The sequence below is a fragment of the Lontra canadensis genome, unplaced genomic scaffold (assembly GCF_010015895.1).
Source record: "Lontra canadensis isolate GAN:19392208 unplaced genomic scaffold, GSC_riverotter_1.0 scaffold9, whole genome shotgun sequence".
NCBI classification, from domain to species: Eukaryota; Metazoa; Chordata; class Mammalia; order Carnivora; family Mustelidae; genus Lontra; species Lontra canadensis.
The window spans coordinates 3,390,282-3,413,136 of record NW_022631003.1 but is presented as its reverse complement, the minus strand read 5'-3'; the positions used below and the strand labels follow the sequence as shown (position 1 = coordinate 3,413,136).

Genomic DNA, 22,855 nt, shown 5'->3' with positions numbered 1-22,855 from the left:
ATAAAAAACGTAGTACCTACATAAGAAATTTTACAATGAAATTACAAGTTTATGTTTTTCAGAAGCTAAAGTGATTTTAAATTTTTTTCAATATTCCAACATAAAAATTGTATATTTTAATTTACTGTAGCACAATTCAAGTATTCTCTAAAATTTTTTATATTTAGCCAACTGGTACATGATATTAAATGACTTTTCATAATAGCTTTCCTTTTTAAAGATGACTGTTAGTACAAAATGGTATGACACTCTATTACTCTAAGCTGCTCAGAATAAGCTGAAAGAACAAATGACAATAGACAAAGCCTATATGAGTAAATCAACAACACATAAGTTTGCACACATCAGTAATAAGGCAATTGTAGGTAATTCCCCAAAAGTATTTGAATCCATGTAAACAAAGACTATGTATATTCCTTTAGGGAGAAAACATACTACCATAGATAAAATATATTCAAATGGTTGTGACTTTAAACCATATATTATTTGAATACCACACAAAACCGAAAGAGGCATAACCGATCATTTTAATAACTGAAAGATGTTACTTATTGGTGAAACAGAAGGTTGATACTGTTTTGAAATAATGAAAAAGAAGTATTTTGAAAATAAACACCCACTGTTTTCTCGAAATAAATACACATACTTAATGTATTGCAGCATAGGAATATTATCCTAGCATTAACCATAACATTCAATCAGTAGTTTTAAAATGTTTCTTCCACACTGGGTCTTGAATCTTCTACCTTGTTAGCTGACCAACAACTTTCAAAAGAGTTTTATTTTCCTGCTTTAGTTGTTCATTTTCATCTTCTATGTCATCTAGGTCCTTAAGCAAACAAAAAAGAAAATAACATAGGAGTTTTTTAAGTACTTAAAAATATTCTAAAGGTGATTAAAAAAAACATTTTAAAATAAATACATTCAAAGATAACTCATACATGCACTTAATTTGGAAACAAGGACAAGTTCCAAAAACAACTTTAGATGGAGTATGCCCCACACCTGAAGGGAGCACCCACTACTCAACTCCTTCTCATTATTATCATGGTTAAGACAGATCACGTCTTGCCAGATTTTTCATTTTTAAGAGAAATAAAAAACCAGAATTCTTTAATTGTGAATCTTCTAATTTTTAATCATTATAAACAGCTTAATTTTTTAGTTAAGAACAACCCCCCCCACCCCAAATTGAGGACTAAACAAAATAAATATGTGGGCAGTATGAGGTTCAGGGTCTCAGATAACAACCTGTGTCAAATGAGACATCAGAAAGATCGAGGTACAAGTTCTGGATATACTCCTACCACCTTGTATGATCTTTAACAAGAGTGTATGTTGTGAGGTGAAAATCTGAGGAAGTGATAAAATGGAGGCATACAGTAAAGGAGATCTGGAGCACAGAGAGTTGATCTGGTTCAATTCATGTTAGGTTCCTCCATAACATTTTGTTTGAGGAAAAGGTTTTTAAAGCTCAAAAAAAAAGAAAGCCACTAAACTAAGTAATCATCCTCCAGCTTTAAAGGTATATGATTCCAGGTCTTTGTTCCCTATGTAAATCCCAGCACCATATATACAACAATTTGGTAAAGATGAAGATAATCCACTCTAAATTAAAAGAAACTATTTCAAGGCAGAATGCTTACTGATAGTTGTAAAAGCATGTATTTTAGAATTATCCTTGTAATTCAAAATACTAAAACTTGAGTAATCAATTTAAATTATAAGCATGCTACCAGATAGCAGCATTCTGATAAATTCAGCATACTGCCTTTGGACAATTATGTAAATGTTTTTAAAATGTGCAAAAATAGAATCTGCATTTATTCACAAACCAAATGAATGATGCTAGGGAACTTACCTGTTGAAAACAACAATAATATACAAGATTCTGAAAATTACTACAACTGAGACCTTTCTAAGATGTAGACTTAAGTAAGATATATTTCTGTATCATTACCAGATTATAAACTCTGTAAGAGCAGATGTTTTATTATTCTTTTTAATGCACAGTGCCCAAGACAGTACTAATACTACTTCAAAACTATTTTCATATTTTATTAAATCATATTCCAAAACCAGTAGAGGAACACCTGTGTTCTAAACCAAGATGGAAGACTGTCTACAAAAATGGAAGAGCTCAGAATTAGGATTTTGGAATACCTGCTGTCAAATACTGGCTCAGATAGTTACTCTGTGATTACCACCTATGACCTTGAGCAAGTTAAACTAAGTTTTGCTGTCCTCATCTATTACCTATAGTTAATGCCTCAGAGCTTTATTTAGAATGGGTCTATATAATGAAGCCTCTTTATTGCCTCTTCTTTCATTGTTAGGGTCAAGACTCGATTAGGAATCTGTTTCCCTCCCCTCACCCCCAAGCAAACTTTTTTTTTTTTTTAAAGATTTATTTATTTGACAGACAGAGATCACAAGTAGGCAGAGAGGCAGGCAGAGAGAGAGGAAAGGCAGTAGGCTCCCTGCCAAACAGACAGCCCACCACAGGGCTCAATCCCAGGCCAGGCGGGGCTCAATCCCAGGACCCTGGGATCATGACCTGAGCCAAAGGCAGAGGCTTTTAACCCACTGAGCCAGCCTGGCGCCCCAAACTTTTTCTCTTATCTAAATCATTCCAGTATGCAAAACTATGGAATCTCTTCTCATCAGCATTGCTTAAGAATGGCCCAGCACTAACACTTGTTTCTTAAGCAAAAAGTGAATTCTAGGGCTGAAAGCAAGAAAAAGAATTACAAAATAGTATAATAGAGACCTGGTATAATGCTAAACTTAAGGGGGACATGCATTAAGTACAATTGGGGGGAAAAAGGTGGTAAAACACAAAGACATCTCAAGTTTCTTATGGCAAGAAAGCAGCAAGTTTTGCTCTTCACTGAGGCAACTCTGTACCCATGTCCTTTTATGTGTGGTGGTGACCAAGCTGCCTCTCACCTCAACTCTTAACAAAACACTAAACAAATCCATTCATCAGTCCATCCCCAAAAGAACAATAATAACTGAATACAACTGATAACTGGCCAGAGGAAATCAGTTTATAGAAAGAAATGATTCTTATTACCATAAATTATCATCTCTTTAACAAAATAATGAAATTACATAATCTCTTCATATATATGTATTTTCATCCAACTGCCAGGAAAAAAAAAACAACTGTGAAACTGAAATGTTTGAATACTTACTCGATTTAACAAATCAATTTCTTCTTTGAGTTTTCCGATCATTTCCTCTTTATCTTGCATTAGTCTCACAAGTCTTAAGTTTTCTTGCCTTTCTCTTACTACTTCCTGGTAGATATAATTAATACGAAGTATTAATTGTGAAGTAACTGGTTGTTTTTAACCTTAAATGACATGTATCTGCCAAGTTTGGTGAAGCACCTTAGATATATAAAGATTTCAATGGATTTCTTAAGTCACCTGGTGAGGGAAGGAAAAACCCAGCCTAGGAAAGACCCAAAGAATGAGAGGAATACAGGAGATGTAAGATATATTCCTTCTTCTTCTTTTTTTTTTTTTTTTAAAAGGATTTATATATTTTATTTGAGAGAGAGAGAGAGCGAGCCCCGGTAAAGGTGAGCATGGGCAAAAGGGGAGAGGGAAAGAATCCAAGCAAAATCCCAAGGCGGGGCTTGATCTCACAATCTATTAGATCATGATACGAGGAGGACCCAAGAGTCAGATGCTTAACCAAATGAGCCATCCAGGTGCCCCATATTTTGATTAAACTGATGTTTACACAATTCTTTAACAAACAATAATACCCAATGACTTACCCTCTTTAGTTCATTACCACCATTAGTAATGATATATCTTATTTTTTAAATGAATAATATCCTGTTTGAAGAAATTCAAATATGTTATTCAAAATACAAAGTTTAAGGTGCACCTAGGTGGTGCAGTTGGTTAAGCCTCCTACTCAGGTAGTGATCTCGGAGCCCCTTGTCAGCTCCAAGCTCAGCGGAGGGTGCTTGGGATTCTCTCTCCCTCACCGCCTGTCCCTCCCCAACCAAATAAGTAAATAAATATATCTTAAAAACAAAACAAAACAAACCCAAAAAGTTTAAGAAAAGGAGATGGCTCTGGAAAACTAAACAGAAAAACAATGGTTCTCAATGTTACCTGTGGCCCTACCAGTTAATGGATAAAATAAAGGAACTGAAATAGATTACTGGTTTTTAAGCTTTTTTATTATTTTTTTTTAACAATGCAATACCTTTTTCAAAGAAATCTGATTTAGAATTCAGGGTCTTGGGCTGGGTTGACTACCATGGGGGCAAAGGAAAGCAGAACTGAAAAATTTTGCTCAGAATTTAACCTCTTTTCTGCTAGCCCTCAGAAAAAGCAGCCAGTGGGCCTCATTAAACAGCTGCTGCCAAACTACTCAGGACTGGATCCAAACTCATGTGGAACTGTAAAAGCCTTTCTAAAGAAAGCTTTTAAACTGGTTAGACTATGTATTCCTTTAAGTTTTTAACTTAAACTCACAGAAACTGGTATCAAAGCTGAAATATGAACTAAAAAACAATCATAATGCTATACAAATTTTTTAAAATTAAATTTCTACTTAAAGCAATCTTTGTATCACAGGGAATAATTTCAAGTCAGCAATACAAAACATTTTCAACAATCAGAAAGTAATCAGCACTATTACCAACTTTATGTATTAAATGTTGACAGAAAAAAAACCCAAAGACTGTATGGTTAATATATTTATGACAATATTCATTTGACTTGTTCTCAACTACACTCCTGAATAGGTCTATTCTGACAATTGTTTCAAACACCGAAGATGATTCTAAGCTCTAAACAAGACCCAGAAGAAAGTCTACAAATGATACACTATATAGATAATATAATAAAAACACAGTAGGGCACACTGCCAGCATAGATTTAGAATCATTTAAAAACAACGACTGTCTTTTAAAATGTTAGCGGTAACATGCAGCAGAATGGGAGTATACATTAAATATTAAGGAATACAAGAACTGGCTCCATTCCTAAAAGTTTTAACAACAGAACTGGATAGGAAAGTGTTAATGGAGTCAGAAAATGTCTAGCCACAATGTATCTGGAAAATATATACTTAAGACAGTGATTTAAAGATGCAACTTGACTATATATGGAAATACCAATTAACCCTAATGGTATCTTCCACGAGCACCTCTCATTCTTTTCCTTTTGTTGGCACCAACTCTCCCATACAAATTTCAATTTATTTTCTCAGCTGCTCTGAAGGTAAAAAAAAGGAATCCCTATGGTATACGAAATTTATCAATCTTAAAATAGTTTGTAATTCATACCTTTTCAAGATCTTCAATTTTCTTTTCCAACATGCTACTTGAGACCAAATTACCTGAAGCATTTGCATCCCTGTTATATCTGCTGAACCCACTTCTATCTGTTCGGGGATATCTACTTGAAACATCTTCTTCAGAGGCAGTTGTGCTATGGAAATAAAAAGATGTATTTTATAAAAGTATCTAATACTCAGCAAGAAGAATGCCAAGAATATTTTCTATTCACCATAAATAATTACCATTCCCTGAGGACACATGGTTATAGTAGCCAACTCATTTATAACTAAAGAAGTTAATCATTATTCCAACACAACGAAAAAAAATTAAAAAACAAAAAGTTAATTCTTCTGACCAATAACTACTGAGTAGCCACTAAGTACCAGACACTGTTCTGTGCATGAAGATATAGCAGCAAAGAAAGACATGGACTCTGCCTTTCAAAGAGCTTTCGGTCTAACAGGGAATATAACCCATCATAATAAAGCAAGATGACCACCACAATAAGGTTAAATGTAGGGTACTATGACAACTGACAGGGAACTTAATGTAGATTACCTGTGGTGGAAAACCATTTTGTTTTCTTTTTCCTTTTTTTTTTTTTTAAATTCTAATCCATCATAGACCAATAGATCAAATGAAAACAAACTAGTGGGAAAATGGCCATATAAAATACAAGTTCACTGTTTTATTAGCTATGTCCATAAAATTGTATTTCAATAATTAGAATGAATAGAAAAAAGAACTACATAAAATTGTGTACTTTCACTGAACTGTCATACAGGCAATCACAGAAAACAGCCATCACACTAATAACTTTTGCCATTTCATAATTATAAGTGAAAGTGATGACTGAAATGGCAATTCTTCATATTAAACACCAATTCATATTCCCTGAACTAATAGCATATATGCTCATATTTAAAGTTTTTAACATAATAAGTGAGTTTGCTTCTTGTTTTTCATATTAGTTATTTATTACATTAAAAGTTACACCAAAACTTAGTGGCTTAAAACACCACACACTTATCTCACAATGTCTGTTGGTTAGGAATCTGGAAGCAGTTTAGCTGGGTGGTTATGTTTCAAGGTCTTTTATGAGGTTTTGGTCAGGACTACAGTCATCTGAAGGCCTGACTGGTCTAGAAAAATTTGCCTTTGAGCTCACTCATATGGCTGATGGCAGAAGGCTTTAGTTTCTAACTGGCTGTTGACCAAAAGCCTTAGTTCCTCGGTATGTAGGCATCATGTAGGGTTGTTCACCACATGACAGCTGGTTTCCGGAGACAGACAGACAGACACTGCATTATCTATGCCCTAATCTTATAAGTGACATACTATCACATCAACCCTATATATACTGCCATGTGGAAGGAGATTATGAAGATGTAAATACCAGGAGGTAGGGCATCCTGGGAGCTCTGTCAGAGGCTGGCTGCCATTTTTGTAAATTGACCTATACTAGGTTAGACTGATGACAATGCCAGACACGAGGGATAAGGTATATCTAAACTACTTCTAGGTTTTCTTTCAATAGCACTCATAACAGAAAAACTAGTTTCATAGCTGTATGTTAACAGGAATAGAAGATATTTTAAAGCAATTTCAGCTCAGGATACTAATTTTTAACTTTTACCCAAAATCCAGAAAATGGTGCTTTTTAAAATTTGTCTTCAATCCTTTATTAGTAGCCAATATCAATAATTTATCCATCAAAATTATAGTTCAATCCGCAATAGTTTTTGATGAAAAAAGTGGATTCTTGAGCTATTGACTTTATATGCACTTTCTTTTAATAAAAAATAAAATTCAAAATATGTCTTACCAAATTTGTAAATCTGACAAACTTCTTCCCAAGTTTGCCTTACCAATTTGATATTAACATTTTATAAATGTGCACTACAAAAATCACCAACTATTTTACTGACAATTGTTACTGTGAAACCTATCAAAACAATCTGGAAATTTTTTCCCCAAATTTCTAAGTTTCATTTTTGTCCTTTGATATTATATAACATTAAAAACATCTTTCTTTCCTTGCATGGAAAGCTAAAATCATTTTTAAAAAAGAATAAGGCTATCAGACAAATAAATCTAATTCACATATTTAAGAAGTCTGGGGACCAAACTGGTTCCCTGCAAAAACACTAAGCGTTCATCCCAAAGTTCAAACACTTTTTGTCTGAATATTTCCCTTTGAAAATTATTGTATTCCTTAGCATATGGTAACAGTTGACCGTCTCAGCTTCCAAACTATAGTTTATTTTTTTTTAATCTCAAATTTAATGCATTAGTGTTTGAGCAATTCACACTTTTAGTGAACTACTGTTAATTTAGCTGATAAAGGAAGTATACCGTTTAGTTCAGCTGACAATAGCAAGGTTTTCTCAATGAAAGAAGCAGGACATTGATTCACATTATGGCACAGGTTCCAGAGTGTTTTTCTTGTCACCATCTCTCTATAATCAGAACATACTCCTACAAAAGCAAAAAAACCCTCCAAACCATATCTGGTGATTTGTTAACCTTTTAAAGTTTTACATAAGTCCTAGTAAGTTGTGTTTGTCAACAAGGAAGCTGAAAAATAAATTCTGCCTTCCTATCACTGTCATATTAACAAAATCAACGTGATAATCAAATTGTAACAAAAAATTCCTTTGCTATCCCTATCTGTCCAAGAGTCAGTCTTCTGTATCACTAAACTATTCCTAAATATATCAAGCTATGGTGTTGTCAGAAAGTATTACATAAACTACCTTCTCTGCTACGGATTCATCCAACATTTCCAAAGAAACACCTTTGTCTTTTCATTTTTGTGTAGTTGTTTTTAATGTTAGCAACATGAAAATGAGACTTTGAAAGAAACTAAAAAAGCTCTAATGATTACATAAGAAATCCTGCAGATCTGATTCTGTCAGCTTAACTGTAATATTCCTTCTTTCAAATAATTCATTTGTGGTTGTGAATGTACTTATGTAATACATATAAATGCCACTTAAATTTTGATGTTATTATTGTTGTAGCAGCCAGCACATCACTGCAAATAAACCACTGTGGTTTTAACACTTCCCCATCAATTACAGGTAAAAACTGAACTCAACACAGGCATCCCTCAGCGATACTTTGGGTTTGGTTCCAAACCACCACAATGAAGCACATATCACAATAGAGTCAAATGAATTTTTTGACTTCCCAGTGCATATAAAAGTTATATTTACACCATATTGTTGACTATTTTTAAAAATTTTATATAACTACAAAATATTTGTAATTTTTTTTTTAAAGACTTCATTTATTTATTTAACAGAGAAAGAGAGAGAGATCACAAGTAGGCACAGAGGCAGGGGGAAGCAGGCTCCCTGCTAAGCAAAGAGCCTGATGTGGGGCTCGATCCCAAGACCCTGAGATCATGACCTGAGCTGAAGGCAGAGGCTTAACCCGCTGAGCCACCCAGGCACCTATGTAAGTTGTTTTTTGTTTGTTTATTATTTAAATTCTAGTTAGTTAAAATACAGTACAATATTGGTTTCAGGAGTAGAATTCAGTGATTCATCACTTACATACAACATCCAGTCCTAATCATAACAAATGCCCTCCTTTATCCCCATCAACCACCTAGCCCACCTCTCCCTCTCTCAACCTTCAGTTTGTCCTCTATCATTGAGTCTCTTATGGCTTGGCTCCCTCTCCTTTTTTCTTTTCTCCCCTCCCATATGTTCATCTGTTTTATTTCTTAAATTCCACATATAAATGAAATTATATGGTCTTTCTCTGACTTATTTTGCTTAACATAATACTCCCCAGCTCCATCCACATCATTGCAAAAGGCAAGATTTCATTCTTTTTGATGGCTAAGTAATAGTCCATTGTATATACTACTACATCTTCTTTATCCATTCATCAGTTGATGGACATTTGAGCTCTTTTCATAGTTTGGCTACTGTTGATAATGCTGCTTATAAATATCAGGGTAAATGTACCCCTTTGAATCAGTACTTTTGTATTGTTTGGGTAATTACCTAGTAGTGAAATTGCCAGCTGATATGGTAGTTCTATTTTTATAAACTTTTTGAGGACCTCCAAACTGTTTTCCAGAGTGGCTGTACCACTTTGCATTCCCACCAATAGTGCAAAAGGGGTTTCCCTTCCTCCCCATCTTTGCCAACACCTGTACTATAGCCTATTAAGTGTGCAATAACATTATGTTAAAAAAAAAACAATGTACATGCTTAAATTTACAAATATTTTTTAAAATGCTAACCATCATCTGAACTTTCAATGAGTCATAAGCTTTTTGCTGGTATTGGGGGGCAGGGGTCCATACTACCCAAAGCAATGTCTATACTACCCCAGAACAATCCACATCTACTTCTGTGTTAATGGCTGCTGACTGATCAGGGTGATGGTTGCTAAAGGCTGGGGTGGTTGTGGCAATTTCTCAAAATAAGACAACAATGAAGTCTGATGGATTGACTGAATCTTTCTTTCACAAGCAATTTCTCTGTAGCATGCAATGCTGTTACATAGCATTTTACCTACAGCAGAGTTTCTTTCAAAACTGGGAGTCATTCTCTCAAACCCTGCCAATGCTTCATCAACTACATTTATATATTATCTAAATCCTCTGTTGTCCTTTCAACAATCTTCACATCTTCACCAGGAGTGAAGATGAAAATACCCATCTCAACAAACCACTTTTTCTGCCCATTCATAAGAGACAACTCCTCATCCAGTAAGGTTCTATCACAAGACTTCAACAACTCAGTCACATCTTCAGGCTTCACTTCTAATTCTTCTTTTTTTTTTCCTACCCCATGTGCAGTTACTTCCTCTACTGGTCTTGAACTTCAAACTGTAAAAAACACAGTTAACTACAAAACAAAAAAGCAGAGTGCAATAAAAGACGGTATGCCTATATAGGAAAACCAATGCTTCCCAACAAAACTAGCACAAACTCTTTTGGTCTGTAACTCTTTGAAATTACTTCCATCATCATCATCATCACCACCATCATTTGGCTTTGCTAGTGTCACATTCAGTAAAGGTATTCTCTTTTCCTATCAAAAGAAGTCTAGTAAAGCTTGTTTTATTACATATAAATAGGATTAAAAATAAGGATTAAAGTTTTACTTCCTAGATTTAGATAACACTAACAAAAGCAGAAATGGAAAAGAATGAAAAAGATTTTCTATTTGTTTATTTTTAATTATTATATACTCACTTTTTAATTATCTTCTTTATGAAATAAGAATAAATAATGCCAGATTTTTAAAGTAAATAAATCCTTGTTGTTTCCTTCAGCTCTTACACATTTTAGATTACAACTGACTAACATAAAAATATTCTAGACCATAAAACACACCTTCACAAATTTAGAAGAACAGAAATCATACAAGGTCTGCTTTTAGACCAAAACAGAATTAAACTGGAAATTAATAACAGAAAGATAACTGGAAACTTGTAAAATGTATAGAAATTAGTTATCGGAGTTCTAAATAATACATAAGTCAAAAGAAATCCCAAAGAATTTTTAAAATGTTTGAACTAAACAAAAATGAACCCACAACTTAAAATTTGTGCAATGAAAGCAGTATTTGCAGGGAACTTTATAGCACTGAATGCCTATGTTAGAAAAGAAAGAAAATCTACAATCAATACTTTAGGTTTCTGCCGTAGGAAACTGGAAAAGGCAAATTAATCCAAAACAAGCAGAAGAAATAAGAATCAGACCAGAAATCAATTATACTGAAAACGAAATCAATAAAGAAAATCAATGAAACCAAAAACTATCTCTTTGAAAAGATCAATAAATTCAATAGGCTAGGCTAACTAAGCAAATATGGGGACACAGATTATTAGTATCAGAAATGAAAGAAGGGACAGCACTAGAGAGTCCATGGCCATTAAAAGGAATACTGTGAACAACTCTTCTCACAAATTGAATAACCTAGGTGAAATGGACCAATTCCTTAAAAGATACAGTCTGCCAAAACTCACACAAGAAGAAATAGAAAATCTAAATAGGCCTGTATCTGTTAAAGAAATTGAATCAATAATTGATAACCTTCCAAAACAGAAACCACCAGGCCCAGACAGGTTCACTGGTGAATCCTATCAAACATTTAAGGAAGAATTATACCAATTCTCTACAATATCTTTCAGAAAGACAGAAGCAGAAGGAATACTTCCTAACTTATTCTGTAAGGCCAGCATTACTCTAACACCAAAATCAGCTGAAGATATCATAAGAACACTACAGACTGTTATCGCTCATGAACATATAGATGCAAAAATCCTCAATAAAATATTTGCAAATAAAATTTAACACTGTATAAAAAAAACTACAGGGGAACCTGGGTGGCTCAGTTGGTTAAGTGTCTGCCTAGGACTCAGGCATGATCCCAGGGTCCTGGGACCTGGCCCCATGTTGGGCTTCCTGCTCAGTGGGGAGTCTGCTCCTCCTCCTCCCTCTGCCTGCAGCTCTCCCTACCTGTTCTCTCTAATACACACATAAAATCTTTTTAAAAAATTATATTAAGCAGAATTTCCCAGGTATTCAAGGTTGGTTCAACATTCCAAAATCAATTAATGTAATTGACAGCTTTCCCCTAAGGTCAGGAACAAGACAGGATGTCTACTCTCACCACCTTAATTCAACACAGTACCAGTGGTCTTAGCCAAAGCAATCAGACAGCATAAAGAAATAAAAGTCATCCAAATTGATATAGAAAAAGTAAAACTCTCACTATTTGCAGATGATAGGATACTATATACAGAAAACCCTAAAGAATCCACAAAAAGACTACTAGAACTAATAATTGAATTTAGTGAAGTAGAATATTAAATCAATGTACAGAAATCTGTTGCATTCTTATACACTAATAATAAAACAGCAGAAAGTGAAATTAAGAAAATAATCCCATTTACAAAAACTGCAACAAAAGCAGTAAAATACCAAGGAACAAATTTAACCAAAGAGGTGAAAGACCTATACTCTGAAAATTATAAAATACTGATGAAAGAAATTCAAGATGACACAAACAAATGGAAAGACATTCCAAGCTCATGCGTTGGAAAAACAAATATTGTTAAAATATCTATACTACCAAAAGCAATCTACACATTTAATGCAATCCCAATAAAAATACCAACAGCATCTTTCACAGATCCAGAACAAACAATTCTAAAATCTTTGTTTTTAAATATTTTTAAAATTTATTTATTTGACAGAGATCACAAGCAGGCAGAGAGGCAGGCAGAGAGAGGAGGAGGGGAAGCAGGCTCCCTGCCAAGCAGAGAGCCTGATGTGGGGCTTGATCCCAGGACCCTGGGGCCATGACCTGAGCCTAAGGCAGAGGCTTTAGCCCACTGAGCCATCCAGGCACCCCTAGAACAAACAATTCTAAAATTTTATGGAACTACAAAAGACCTTGAACAGCTAAAGCAATCTTGAAAAAGAAAAACTAAATTGCAAGTATCACAATGCCAGATCTCAAGTTATATTACAAAGCAGTGGTAATTAAACAGTATAGTACTGACATAAAAATAAATGCACAGATCAATGGAACAGAACACAAAAAACCTGGAAATAAACTCACAATTACATAGTGAATTAATCTTTGACAAAGGAGGAAAGAATATACAATGGAAAAAAGACAGTCTCTTCAACAAATGGTGTTGGGACAACTGGACAGCAACAGGCAAAAGAATGAAACTGGACTACTTTCTTTCGCCATACACAAAAATAAACTCCAAATGGATTAAACATCTAAATGTGAGACCTGAAACCATAAAAATCCTTGAAGACAGCACCGGCAGTAATCTCTCAGGGTCATAACATCTTCTAGCTATGTCTTCTAAGGCAAAGGAAATAAAATGAAAAATAAACTACTGGGACTACATCAAAACAAAAAGTTCTGCACAGCAAAGGAAACAACAGAAATGAATGGGAGGTGATATTTGATATGGGAGGACATAGCTGACAAATGATTAGTATCCAAAACATATAAAGTACTGATACAATCCAATACTTCAAAACAAATAATCCAATTAAAAATGGGCAGAAGACATAAACAGACATTTCTCCACTGAAGACATACAGATGGCCAACAGACACACAAAAAATTCTCAACATCACTTATCATCGAGAAAATGCAAATCAAAACTACAATGAAATACCACCTTACACCTGGCAGACTGGCTAAAATAAAAAACACAAGAAACAGCAAGTGTTGACAAGGATATGGATAAAAAGGAATCGTCTTGCAGTATGGATGGAAATGCAAATTGAAATGTAAATTGATACAGCCACTGTGGAAAACAGCATGGAGGTTCCTCAAATAATTAAAAACAGAACTATCTTATGACCCAGGAGTCACACTACTAGGTAACCAAGAAATATGAAGACTAATTCAAAGAGATACATGCACCCTTATGTTTACTGCACATTATTTACAATAGCCAAGATATGGAAGCAGCCCAATATTGTCCATCAATAGACGAATGGATAAAGAAGAGGTGATATATATATCATGTACATATACACATATATACATGATATATATGTATATATTTATTTATATGTATATATTTATTTTATAGCTGAATAATATATACATTATTCAGCCATAAAAAACATTTTCCATTTCCAACAACCTGGACAGAGTTAGAGGGTATAATGTTAATCTAAGTCAGTCAGAAAAAGACAAACAGCACATGATTTCACTCATATGTGGAATTTAAGAAAAAAACAAATGAGCAAAGGAAAAAAGAGACAAACCAAGAAGCAGACTCTTAATTATGGAGAACAAACTGATGGTTACCAGAAGGGAGGTGGGTGGAGAGATGGGTGAAAAAGAGGATGGGATTTGGAGTATACTTACCATGATGAAAAAAAAAAATAAAACAATTTAAAAAAAAACACAAAAATCAATATAGTCCATTATGTCAACAAGCTAAAGAAAAAAATCAAATGATCATACCAATAGATGTAGAAAAAAATCACATGACAAAATCCAACAATTATTCATGAAGAAAATCTGAGACAAATTAAGCACAGAAGGGAATTTTCCTCAACTTGATAAAGAATATCTACAAAAAACCTACATCATACTAAATGGTGAGACACTTGAAGCTACCCTATTAAAAGACCAGGAACAAGGCCAAAATGTCTCCTCTCAGCCCTCCTTTTCAACATCTTAGAGGAGTCCTAGCTAATGCAACAAAACAAGAAAAGGAGATAAAAGGTATACAGATTGGGAAGACAAAAATAAAACTATTTATTCACTGATGACATCATTGTCTATGTAGAAAAACTGAAAGAATCAATAAAAAAATTCCTGGAACTAACAAACAATTATAGCAAGGTTGAAAGATACAAGTTTAATACACAAGTCAATTAATCACTGTCCTAGCAAGTGGAATATGTAATTAAAAAACAATATATTTATATTAGCTCCCCCAAATGAAATACTTGGGTATAAATCTAATAAGAAAGTACTGTATCTATAGGAGAAAAACTACAAAACTCTTGATGAAAGATATCAAAGAAGAACTAAGTAACTGTAGAGATATTCTGAGCTAATGAATAGGAAGATTCAACATTGGTAAAATGTCAATTTTCCCCAACTTGGTCTGTAGTCAATACAAGTCCAATCACAATCCCATCCATGTTATTTTATATTGACAAACTAATTCTGAAGTTCACACAGACAGGCAATAAATAAATAAATAAATAAAAATCCAGAATAGCTAACACAAGATTGAAAAACAAAGCTGAAGACTGATTATACTCAACTCAATACTTACTATAAAGCTACCGTAACCAAGACAGTGTAGTGTGGTACTATTGAAAGAATAAACAAATAGAGCAATAGAACAGATAGGGAGCCCAGAAATAAACTAACATAAATAACCCGCAACTGATCTTTGACAGAGGAGCAAAGGCAATACAATGAAGACAGTCTCTTCAACAACTGGTGCTAAAACAGCTGAACATTCACATGAATTTTTCAAATTAAAAATGAAGACAAAGATCTTATACCCTTCACAAAAAAACAAAACAAAACAAAAAAAAAACACCTCAAAATGGATAACAGACCTAAATGTAAAATGCAAAACTACGAACTCCTAGAACGTAACCAACATAGGACAAAACCTAGAAAACCCTGGTCATGGCAATGACTTTTTAGATTCAACACCAAAGGCATAATCTACAAAAGAAATAATCAACAGCAGGACTTCATTAAAATTAAAATTTCTGCTATGTAAAAGACAATGTTAAGAAAAAGGGAAAGGGGACCTTGGGTGGCTCAGTCGGTTAAGCATCTGCCTCCCATTCAGGTTATGATCTCAGGGTTCTGGGATCAAGCCCCATGTCTGACTTTCTGCTTAGCAGGGAGTCTGCTTCTCCCTCTCCTTCTGCCTGCCACTCCCCTTGCTTGTGCTCTCCCTGGAGCTATTCCCTCTGTCAAATAAATAAATAAAATCTTAAAAAAAAAAATGGGAAGAGAAACCACACGGAGAAAAAAATGCTTATAAAAGACACGTGCGGAAAAAGAACTACTACCCAAAATGTAAAAAGAACTTTTAAAATTCAATAGTAAACAACCCTATTAAAAAATAGGCCAAAGACCTTAACAGACACCTTATCAAAGAAGATATACAGATAGCAAATTAGCATATGAAAAGCTGTCATCAGGGAAATGCAAATTAAAACAATAATGCACACCCATAAGAATGGCTAAAATCAGAAACAATGACAATCCCAAATGCTATTGAGGATTTAGAACTGCTAGTAGAAATGTAAAATGGCACAACTACAATGGAAGACAGTTTGGTAGCTTCTTATAAACTAAATATACTCTCAACCACATGATCCATCAGTCATGCTTCTTGGCATTTACCTGAAGAAACTTTTGTCTACACAAAAATCTGCACAAGGATGTTTACAGCAGCTTTATTCCCAATTGCCAAAATTTAGAAGCAATTATAATATCCTTTCATAGATCAATGGACAAATAAACTGTGGTATATGCAGACAATGGGATATTATTCAGTGCTAAAAAGAAGCTTAAATGCCTATTACTAAGGGACAGAAGCCAGTATGAGAAAACTATATACTGTATGATTTCAATTATATGACATCGTGGAAAAGGCAAAACTATGCTCAAAGTAAAGATAGATAGTTTCCAAGGGGTAAGGGGAGAGATAATACAGGGAAGGATAAACAGATGCAGTACAAGAGGATTTTCAGAGCAGGGAAAATACTCTGTATGCCATAATGATGAATACATGTCATTCATTTGTCCAAACTCTTAGAATGTACAACACTAAGACTGACCCATAATGTAAACTATGCACTTTGGGTGATTATGATGTGATATGGAATGTATCAGTTTTAACAACTGTGCCTCTCTGTTGGGGAATACTGATAATGCGGGAGGCTATGAGTGAGGGGAGGCAGGATATACTGGAAACCTCTGTACCTTTCCCTCAATTTTGCTGTTAATTTTAAACAGCTCTAAAAAAAACCTTGAGTTAAAAAAGGAAATCACACAAGCATCATGGTACTTGAACTAGTTAATATCCTATTGAGAAAGGAGACCACTGATCATGCACTTAGATGTGATGATGACAATATCAAAATGCAATTCAAGCTTCAAAATGTTTACTCTCAAGTTCTGTTCTTATCTTGTCATGGGCTGGTAAGAGTTGAAGGACCATACTTTGAGTAGCACTATGCATGCTAGCGAATATTTAAGCTAAGACTTAAAAGGGGAATAAGAATGTACAAATATCTACAAACAAAGAGTATATGGCTCATTTAAGAAACAGAAAAGTCCAACATAGCTAAGGTATGAAATATAAATATAGGCATGGTAAGATATGATTCTTGAAACGCAGACAGGAAGCCTGAAAGGTATTTTATAGAAAAATTTGAACTAATGATCTCCAAACTTTATTTACTACATAACCATGTTGGTATGTATCTTTGTCTACTATTTTTATAATGACTTATAAACATATTATATAATACATTTACATATAGTACATTATTACACAAATATATGAAATATAATATATAATACATGTACATAATATATATAAAATATTATTTACAATATAATCATACCATGAAAATGTTATCTGTATCACAAAAAATAGCACACAAAGGGATGAAAAGAATTTATGTTTTAATTATTTATGATACAAAATTTTTTTGTTTTCTTAAAAACAGACTATAGTATTTTTAGTGAAAGTATAGTTGAGTATGTTTCATTACTTCTTAGGGTCTTACTTTAACACTCTGTGACATAGAGATTCAAAGAGCTAGTTCTAAGATCAGCTAGCAAATTTGATCTTAAGTGGCCATCATAGCAAAAAGAGGTAACTGAAAATAAGAACTTAAATTTTTAAAACCTTTCACTTACAGCTCCGAAATAAGGATATAAGAACAGATCTGATTTTGTATATTTTGCCTGCTGACTAACCTTGAGATCATCTTTGTACATTTTTTTTTAAGATTTATTTATTTACTTGAGAGAGAAAAAGTGTATTAGCACATGAGTGGAGAGGGAGAGGGGAAGCAGACTCCCCACTGAGTGCAGAGGCCCACATGGGGCTCAATCCCATACCTTGAGGTCATGACCTGAAATTAAAAAAGATTTTCTTCTTGCATACTAGCATTATCTTGAGTATCACCCTACCTTGGAGACTAGTTTAGACTTAATTCAAAGGTCACAGGAAGCCATTAAAGCCAGGAAAGTGAAAAACTCATTTAACAAAAAGCATGAAAGACAAACAAAACTGGAAGCCGGGAAGCCAGTTTGGAACCTATCCTAATAATCTATGTAAGAGATGATAATGTCCTAGACTGGTGTGTTGGCACTGAAGATATGCAGGAGATACAAACTCAGTCTTGATAAATGCCTGAATGTAGATGCGGTAGTGTGGGGGGGGGGGGAAAGGTCATAAACAATGTCCAGATTTCTAGCTTGAGCAAAAGTAGATTATGATGTCAACTACTGAAATTTAGCAGGTTTAACAAATTTACTCAATGAACATGCTGAGTTTTGAAATACTTCTGAGACACCTGTAAGTAGATATTTAACAGTTGTTGGTTAATACAGATACAGAGTCAAGGACTTAGAAGCCACTGGTGTATGTATAGGTAGTACTGTAAGTCTGAGAAGTAAAGAAAATTTCTGGCACAAAAACACAGAACAAAAAGAAAATAAAGTTGAAGACAGATAGCTGAGTAATACCAACACATAAAGAACAAGTACAGGAAAGGATGAACTACAAATAAGACTGGGAAATAGCAGCAAAATGGTAGAGAGGAAATCAAGAGAGTAAGGTACCACTGAAGCCATATCATATTATAGAAGGGCAGGAATAACTCTTAAAAAGCTTTTCACTTAAAAAATCTAGTTATCTGTATCAACCACAACACCATTTATGTAGAAATTATAATGCTGGCAACCACATACATAAAAACCTAGAAATATGGATATCCCTTAAGAGTTGGTATTTGCGGGGCACCTGGGTGGCTCAGTGGGTTAAAGCCTCTGCCTTCAGTTCAGGTCATGATCCCAGGGTCCTGGGATAGAGCACCACATTGGGCTCCCTGCTCAGTGGGGAGCCTGCTTCCCTTCCTCTCTCTCTGCCTGTCTCTCTGCCTACTTGTGATCTCTGTCAAATAAATAAATTAAAAAAAAAAAAAGTTTGTATTTGCTTGATGCAGAAGCTTAGGAAAGTATTTCAGAAAATTTAACCCATTAATTTCTGAAATCCTTCATATTAGGCTAGTAACTATATAAATGATACTATTATATAATTTTAAAACAAGGAATAATTATTACTAAAAAATCAGTGCTTTATGTGTTATGTATTAGGTTTATAAGGAATACTGTTTTATTTATTTATTTTAATTATGAATAGTAGTTACTTTATCTTTTGCCAAATTTAGCTCTGTTTATTTTAAAAACAGAAATGTTTTCAACGTATTTTGAGGGACAGATATGTACAGTACAAAATATACAGAATAAAAGGTTGTTTCATCAACTCCAAAGAGTTTGTAATATTGTGCTTGGGAATGTTAACATAAAGCTCTAATACAATTCTGAAAAGAATCTCCTCTGCCCTTAGCTATTAAAGATATTAACTATAAAGTTCAGAAGAGGGAAAAGAATAAAGTATCATAAAAGATAAATACTTCCATTCACTGGAAGTTTTTCCCCTCTGGGAATTTTCACATCTTCTGTGGAAAGACTAGGAGGTGTTACATTGGGGAATAAAAAACTGTTATTCTAAAACTATCATGAGAACAAGATTGGCACAGCATTATAAGATTACAGCTAGAGGAATTTTCCACAAAAAAAGGTATTTTAAGGCTTAGCAATTAGAAGAAATACAAGACTCATGAGTAAAATCCCACTTTTAGAATGGTATCAAATATTTAGCAGTATTGGATAAACTATGAAATCCCTAAATAACCAACCAGTACAGGATTGCCCTTCATATTTTTAACATGTTTTGCTATCTTACTCTCTCCCACCATTACTCACACTCCTCCCTCAAAACAGCCCCTTACTCTGTGTAAGTCTTCACTGTCTTCCTTTACACACACACATACACATAGAGTAACAACTAAAGATCAAAATCAAAAACTCCCAGACTCATTCAAATTTATATATATTAACTGCAGGAAACAAAACATATAAATCACTCATCTCAGTAATCCCACCAATGCAGAGATAACTACTGATATATTGTACAACACAGTAGTTCTTAATTTTTTTAGATCACAGCCCCCTTTGAAAATCTGATTAAACGATAATTATTTATTAATAAACATTACATTCTATTACATACAATTTTAGTAGATTTCAAGTTATGAAGACTTAATGTATATTATGATACTTTGTTTTGTATCATACTCTTTGTAACATGCCCACCCTCTCCCCATTTAACATATAGGTAATAATTATTCTACATAATTGTTTTCTACAGCATCAGATTAATGTCTGCATTATAACTATTTATAATATATTAATATATTATAGCTAATAACCTCCTCATTGTTAGAAATTTAAGTTTTTCCAGTTAGGGGCTATCATACATGCTCATTTCTGGTATATTACATATATTGAATTATCCTAACGAGATCAAATATGACAGTTATCTCATCATTTTACTCAAATACCTGGTTGCTAAATTTCACTACCTGAGGGACAGACAAACCCAGAAAACATTCTTCCAGAGGTAAGTCACTGCATTTGCTAAGAACAGCTAAGATTATGCACTTTTCATTATTCTCTTAGCACGTGTCTCCCAAACACCAAGCATAGTACCTTGTACCTCAGAATTATTCAAAACATATTGACATAAAACATCTACTTTTTTCAGAAAAATTTTCAACTAAGCAATATGGAAAATTTCTGTGTATTAAGAATAAATAAGAACCACAAAAATTTACACATGAATGTTCATAGCATACTATATACTACATATCCTAATAAAACTCCTATGAGCCAAAAGGTGGAAACACCCTAAATATCCATCAAATGATGAATGGTTAAACAAAATGTGGTTTTATCCAGGTAGGCTACAACACAGACAAATCTTGGCAGGCATTATGCTATATGAAAGAAGCCAGACCAAAAAGCCACATATTATATGATTTCACTTATATGCATTACCCAGCATACGAAAATCTATTAAAAAACACAAAACAGAGTACTGGTTGCTAAAGCTAAGGGGAAGGGAATATGGGGACTGGCTGGTCATTTAACAGGCATGGGGTTTCCCCTTTTTTTTTGGTGTGGGGGTAGTTCTGGAACTAGATCGTGGTAATGGGTATACAACCCTGTGTAAGTACTGTCAACCACTGAATTGTATACTTTCAAAGGATGAACTTTATGATATCTGAAGGACATTTCAAAGCTCTTAAAAACAGAGATTAAATATGGAAGAGCAAATTCAGATTAGTGATTAATTCCTAAGGAAATATAATACATAAAATGCACTTTAAAATAATGTACCAAATGTTATCACACAATTTATCTTTCATGATTATAAAGATAACTTTAGATCTTGTTGGATTTGAAGATTATAAGAAAAAAACTTCCCATTTTCCCATGCTGTAGCCAGAACAAAAGTAAAGATAGCTGAGTGAACTCTGTGAAATCCAAAGCCACATGAGTAGTAAACGATGTTAAACAAACAAAAAAATCTAGTTATGGGTACCTTCAGTTACTTGGGAGTCAAAATAAGCAAAAATCAGACTCTGAATCAAATACTCTACATTCTACCAACACTAAGCAAATTAATATTACCATGAGGTAAAGCAAACATATGTTGATAAGATCAACCAATTAATATGTCTGATCTCAAAAAGACATTAAATTTCACTGTGCCTCAGTTTGCTCATTTGTAAAATGGGAATAATAAAACATCTTCCTCATAAGGTTACCAGGAGATTTAACTGAATTAATGTATAAGGAAAGTATTCTGAATACTGTATACTACATAATAAATACTATCTAAATCCTAGCTACTAATATTTATAGCATAGATAAAAATTCACAGATCCACAAGGGAACCATGAGGTCCACAAAACGTACCAGTATCTCAATTATTTTTAAATTATCATTTTTTTGACATTCACGTTCATTTGTAATATCCATTCACCAGAAGAACCACAACTAAAACATACAGCTACTGTATGCCTTATAGCATTAGGTAAAATAAAGAATATATTGATAAAAAAATAAGACATTTTGAAAAGGAATATATTTCCTTAGAAAACACATACAGTCCAAGAAACCTGGTTCCTCTTCAGTACTAGAAGATACATTTGGTCCTTAGTCTGTAATTCTCACCTTTAAACAATCCAGTTGATTGTTTTGGTTTGATCCCTAACCAACAAACCAAAGAAATTTCTTGTGACTCAGTGATCTCAAAACACATGTGCAATCAAACAAGAACTACTGGTTTTAAAACAATGGTTATAGAGAAAGTGCCATTTAGAAAAAATGTTGCAACATCTTAAAATCTTTGCATGAAATTTTTCTGAATAAATTATTTACCTTCCAAACTTAAATAGGTTCTATTTAATTTCCTATGAAAGAGCCTCAGAATCAAGTGACAACTAAAGGATTGAATTTCTCTGTTTGGTAGTTCAAAACAACAGATCTGAGATAATATCTGAGAAATAATCTGAAGATACAGTATCTTTTAAAAGTGATCCCTCTTTTTTTTCCCACAAGAAGTGTAAGAAGGAGAGTTATCTGAAATCAAATGGGAAGTTGTGACACCACGTGTGAATGAATGGCTGTGACTCACACTCAAGTCAGCTGGTAGATGTCTGAGGTGTGTGCTTTTTGTGTCTTCCTACATGGTTCAGTTAAGCTGGGTACAGTTTTATGCGCTTACCTAGTGTTTCCGATGAACAAAATTGTGTCTTGGCAAACACAAAAATCTGTGTTATGGCCAAACTGTTCCCTAATATATCCACTGGGACAAATTCGAGTTTCCAAAAAC

General features: G+C 33.8%; 1 protein-coding gene across 1 annotated transcript in view; it reads right to left on the bottom strand.

Moving 5' to 3' along the window:
• Positions 1–511: 511 nt before the first annotated feature.
• The window catches only part of PAWR (pro-apoptotic WT1 regulator), a 112,534-nt gene continuing 90,190 nt past the window's right edge, over positions 512–22,855 (bottom strand). Inside the window, exons 5-7 of the mRNA XM_032854707.1 lie at positions 5,318–5,462; positions 3,198–3,302; positions 512–829 (exon numbers count right to left, since the gene is read on the bottom strand). Of these exons, the coding sequence (XP_032710598.1) occupies positions 743–829; positions 3,198–3,302; positions 5,318–5,462 (337 nt within the window). The 3' untranslated portion in view covers positions 512–742. The remainder of the gene's footprint in view (positions 830–3,197; positions 3,303–5,317; positions 5,463–22,855) is intronic.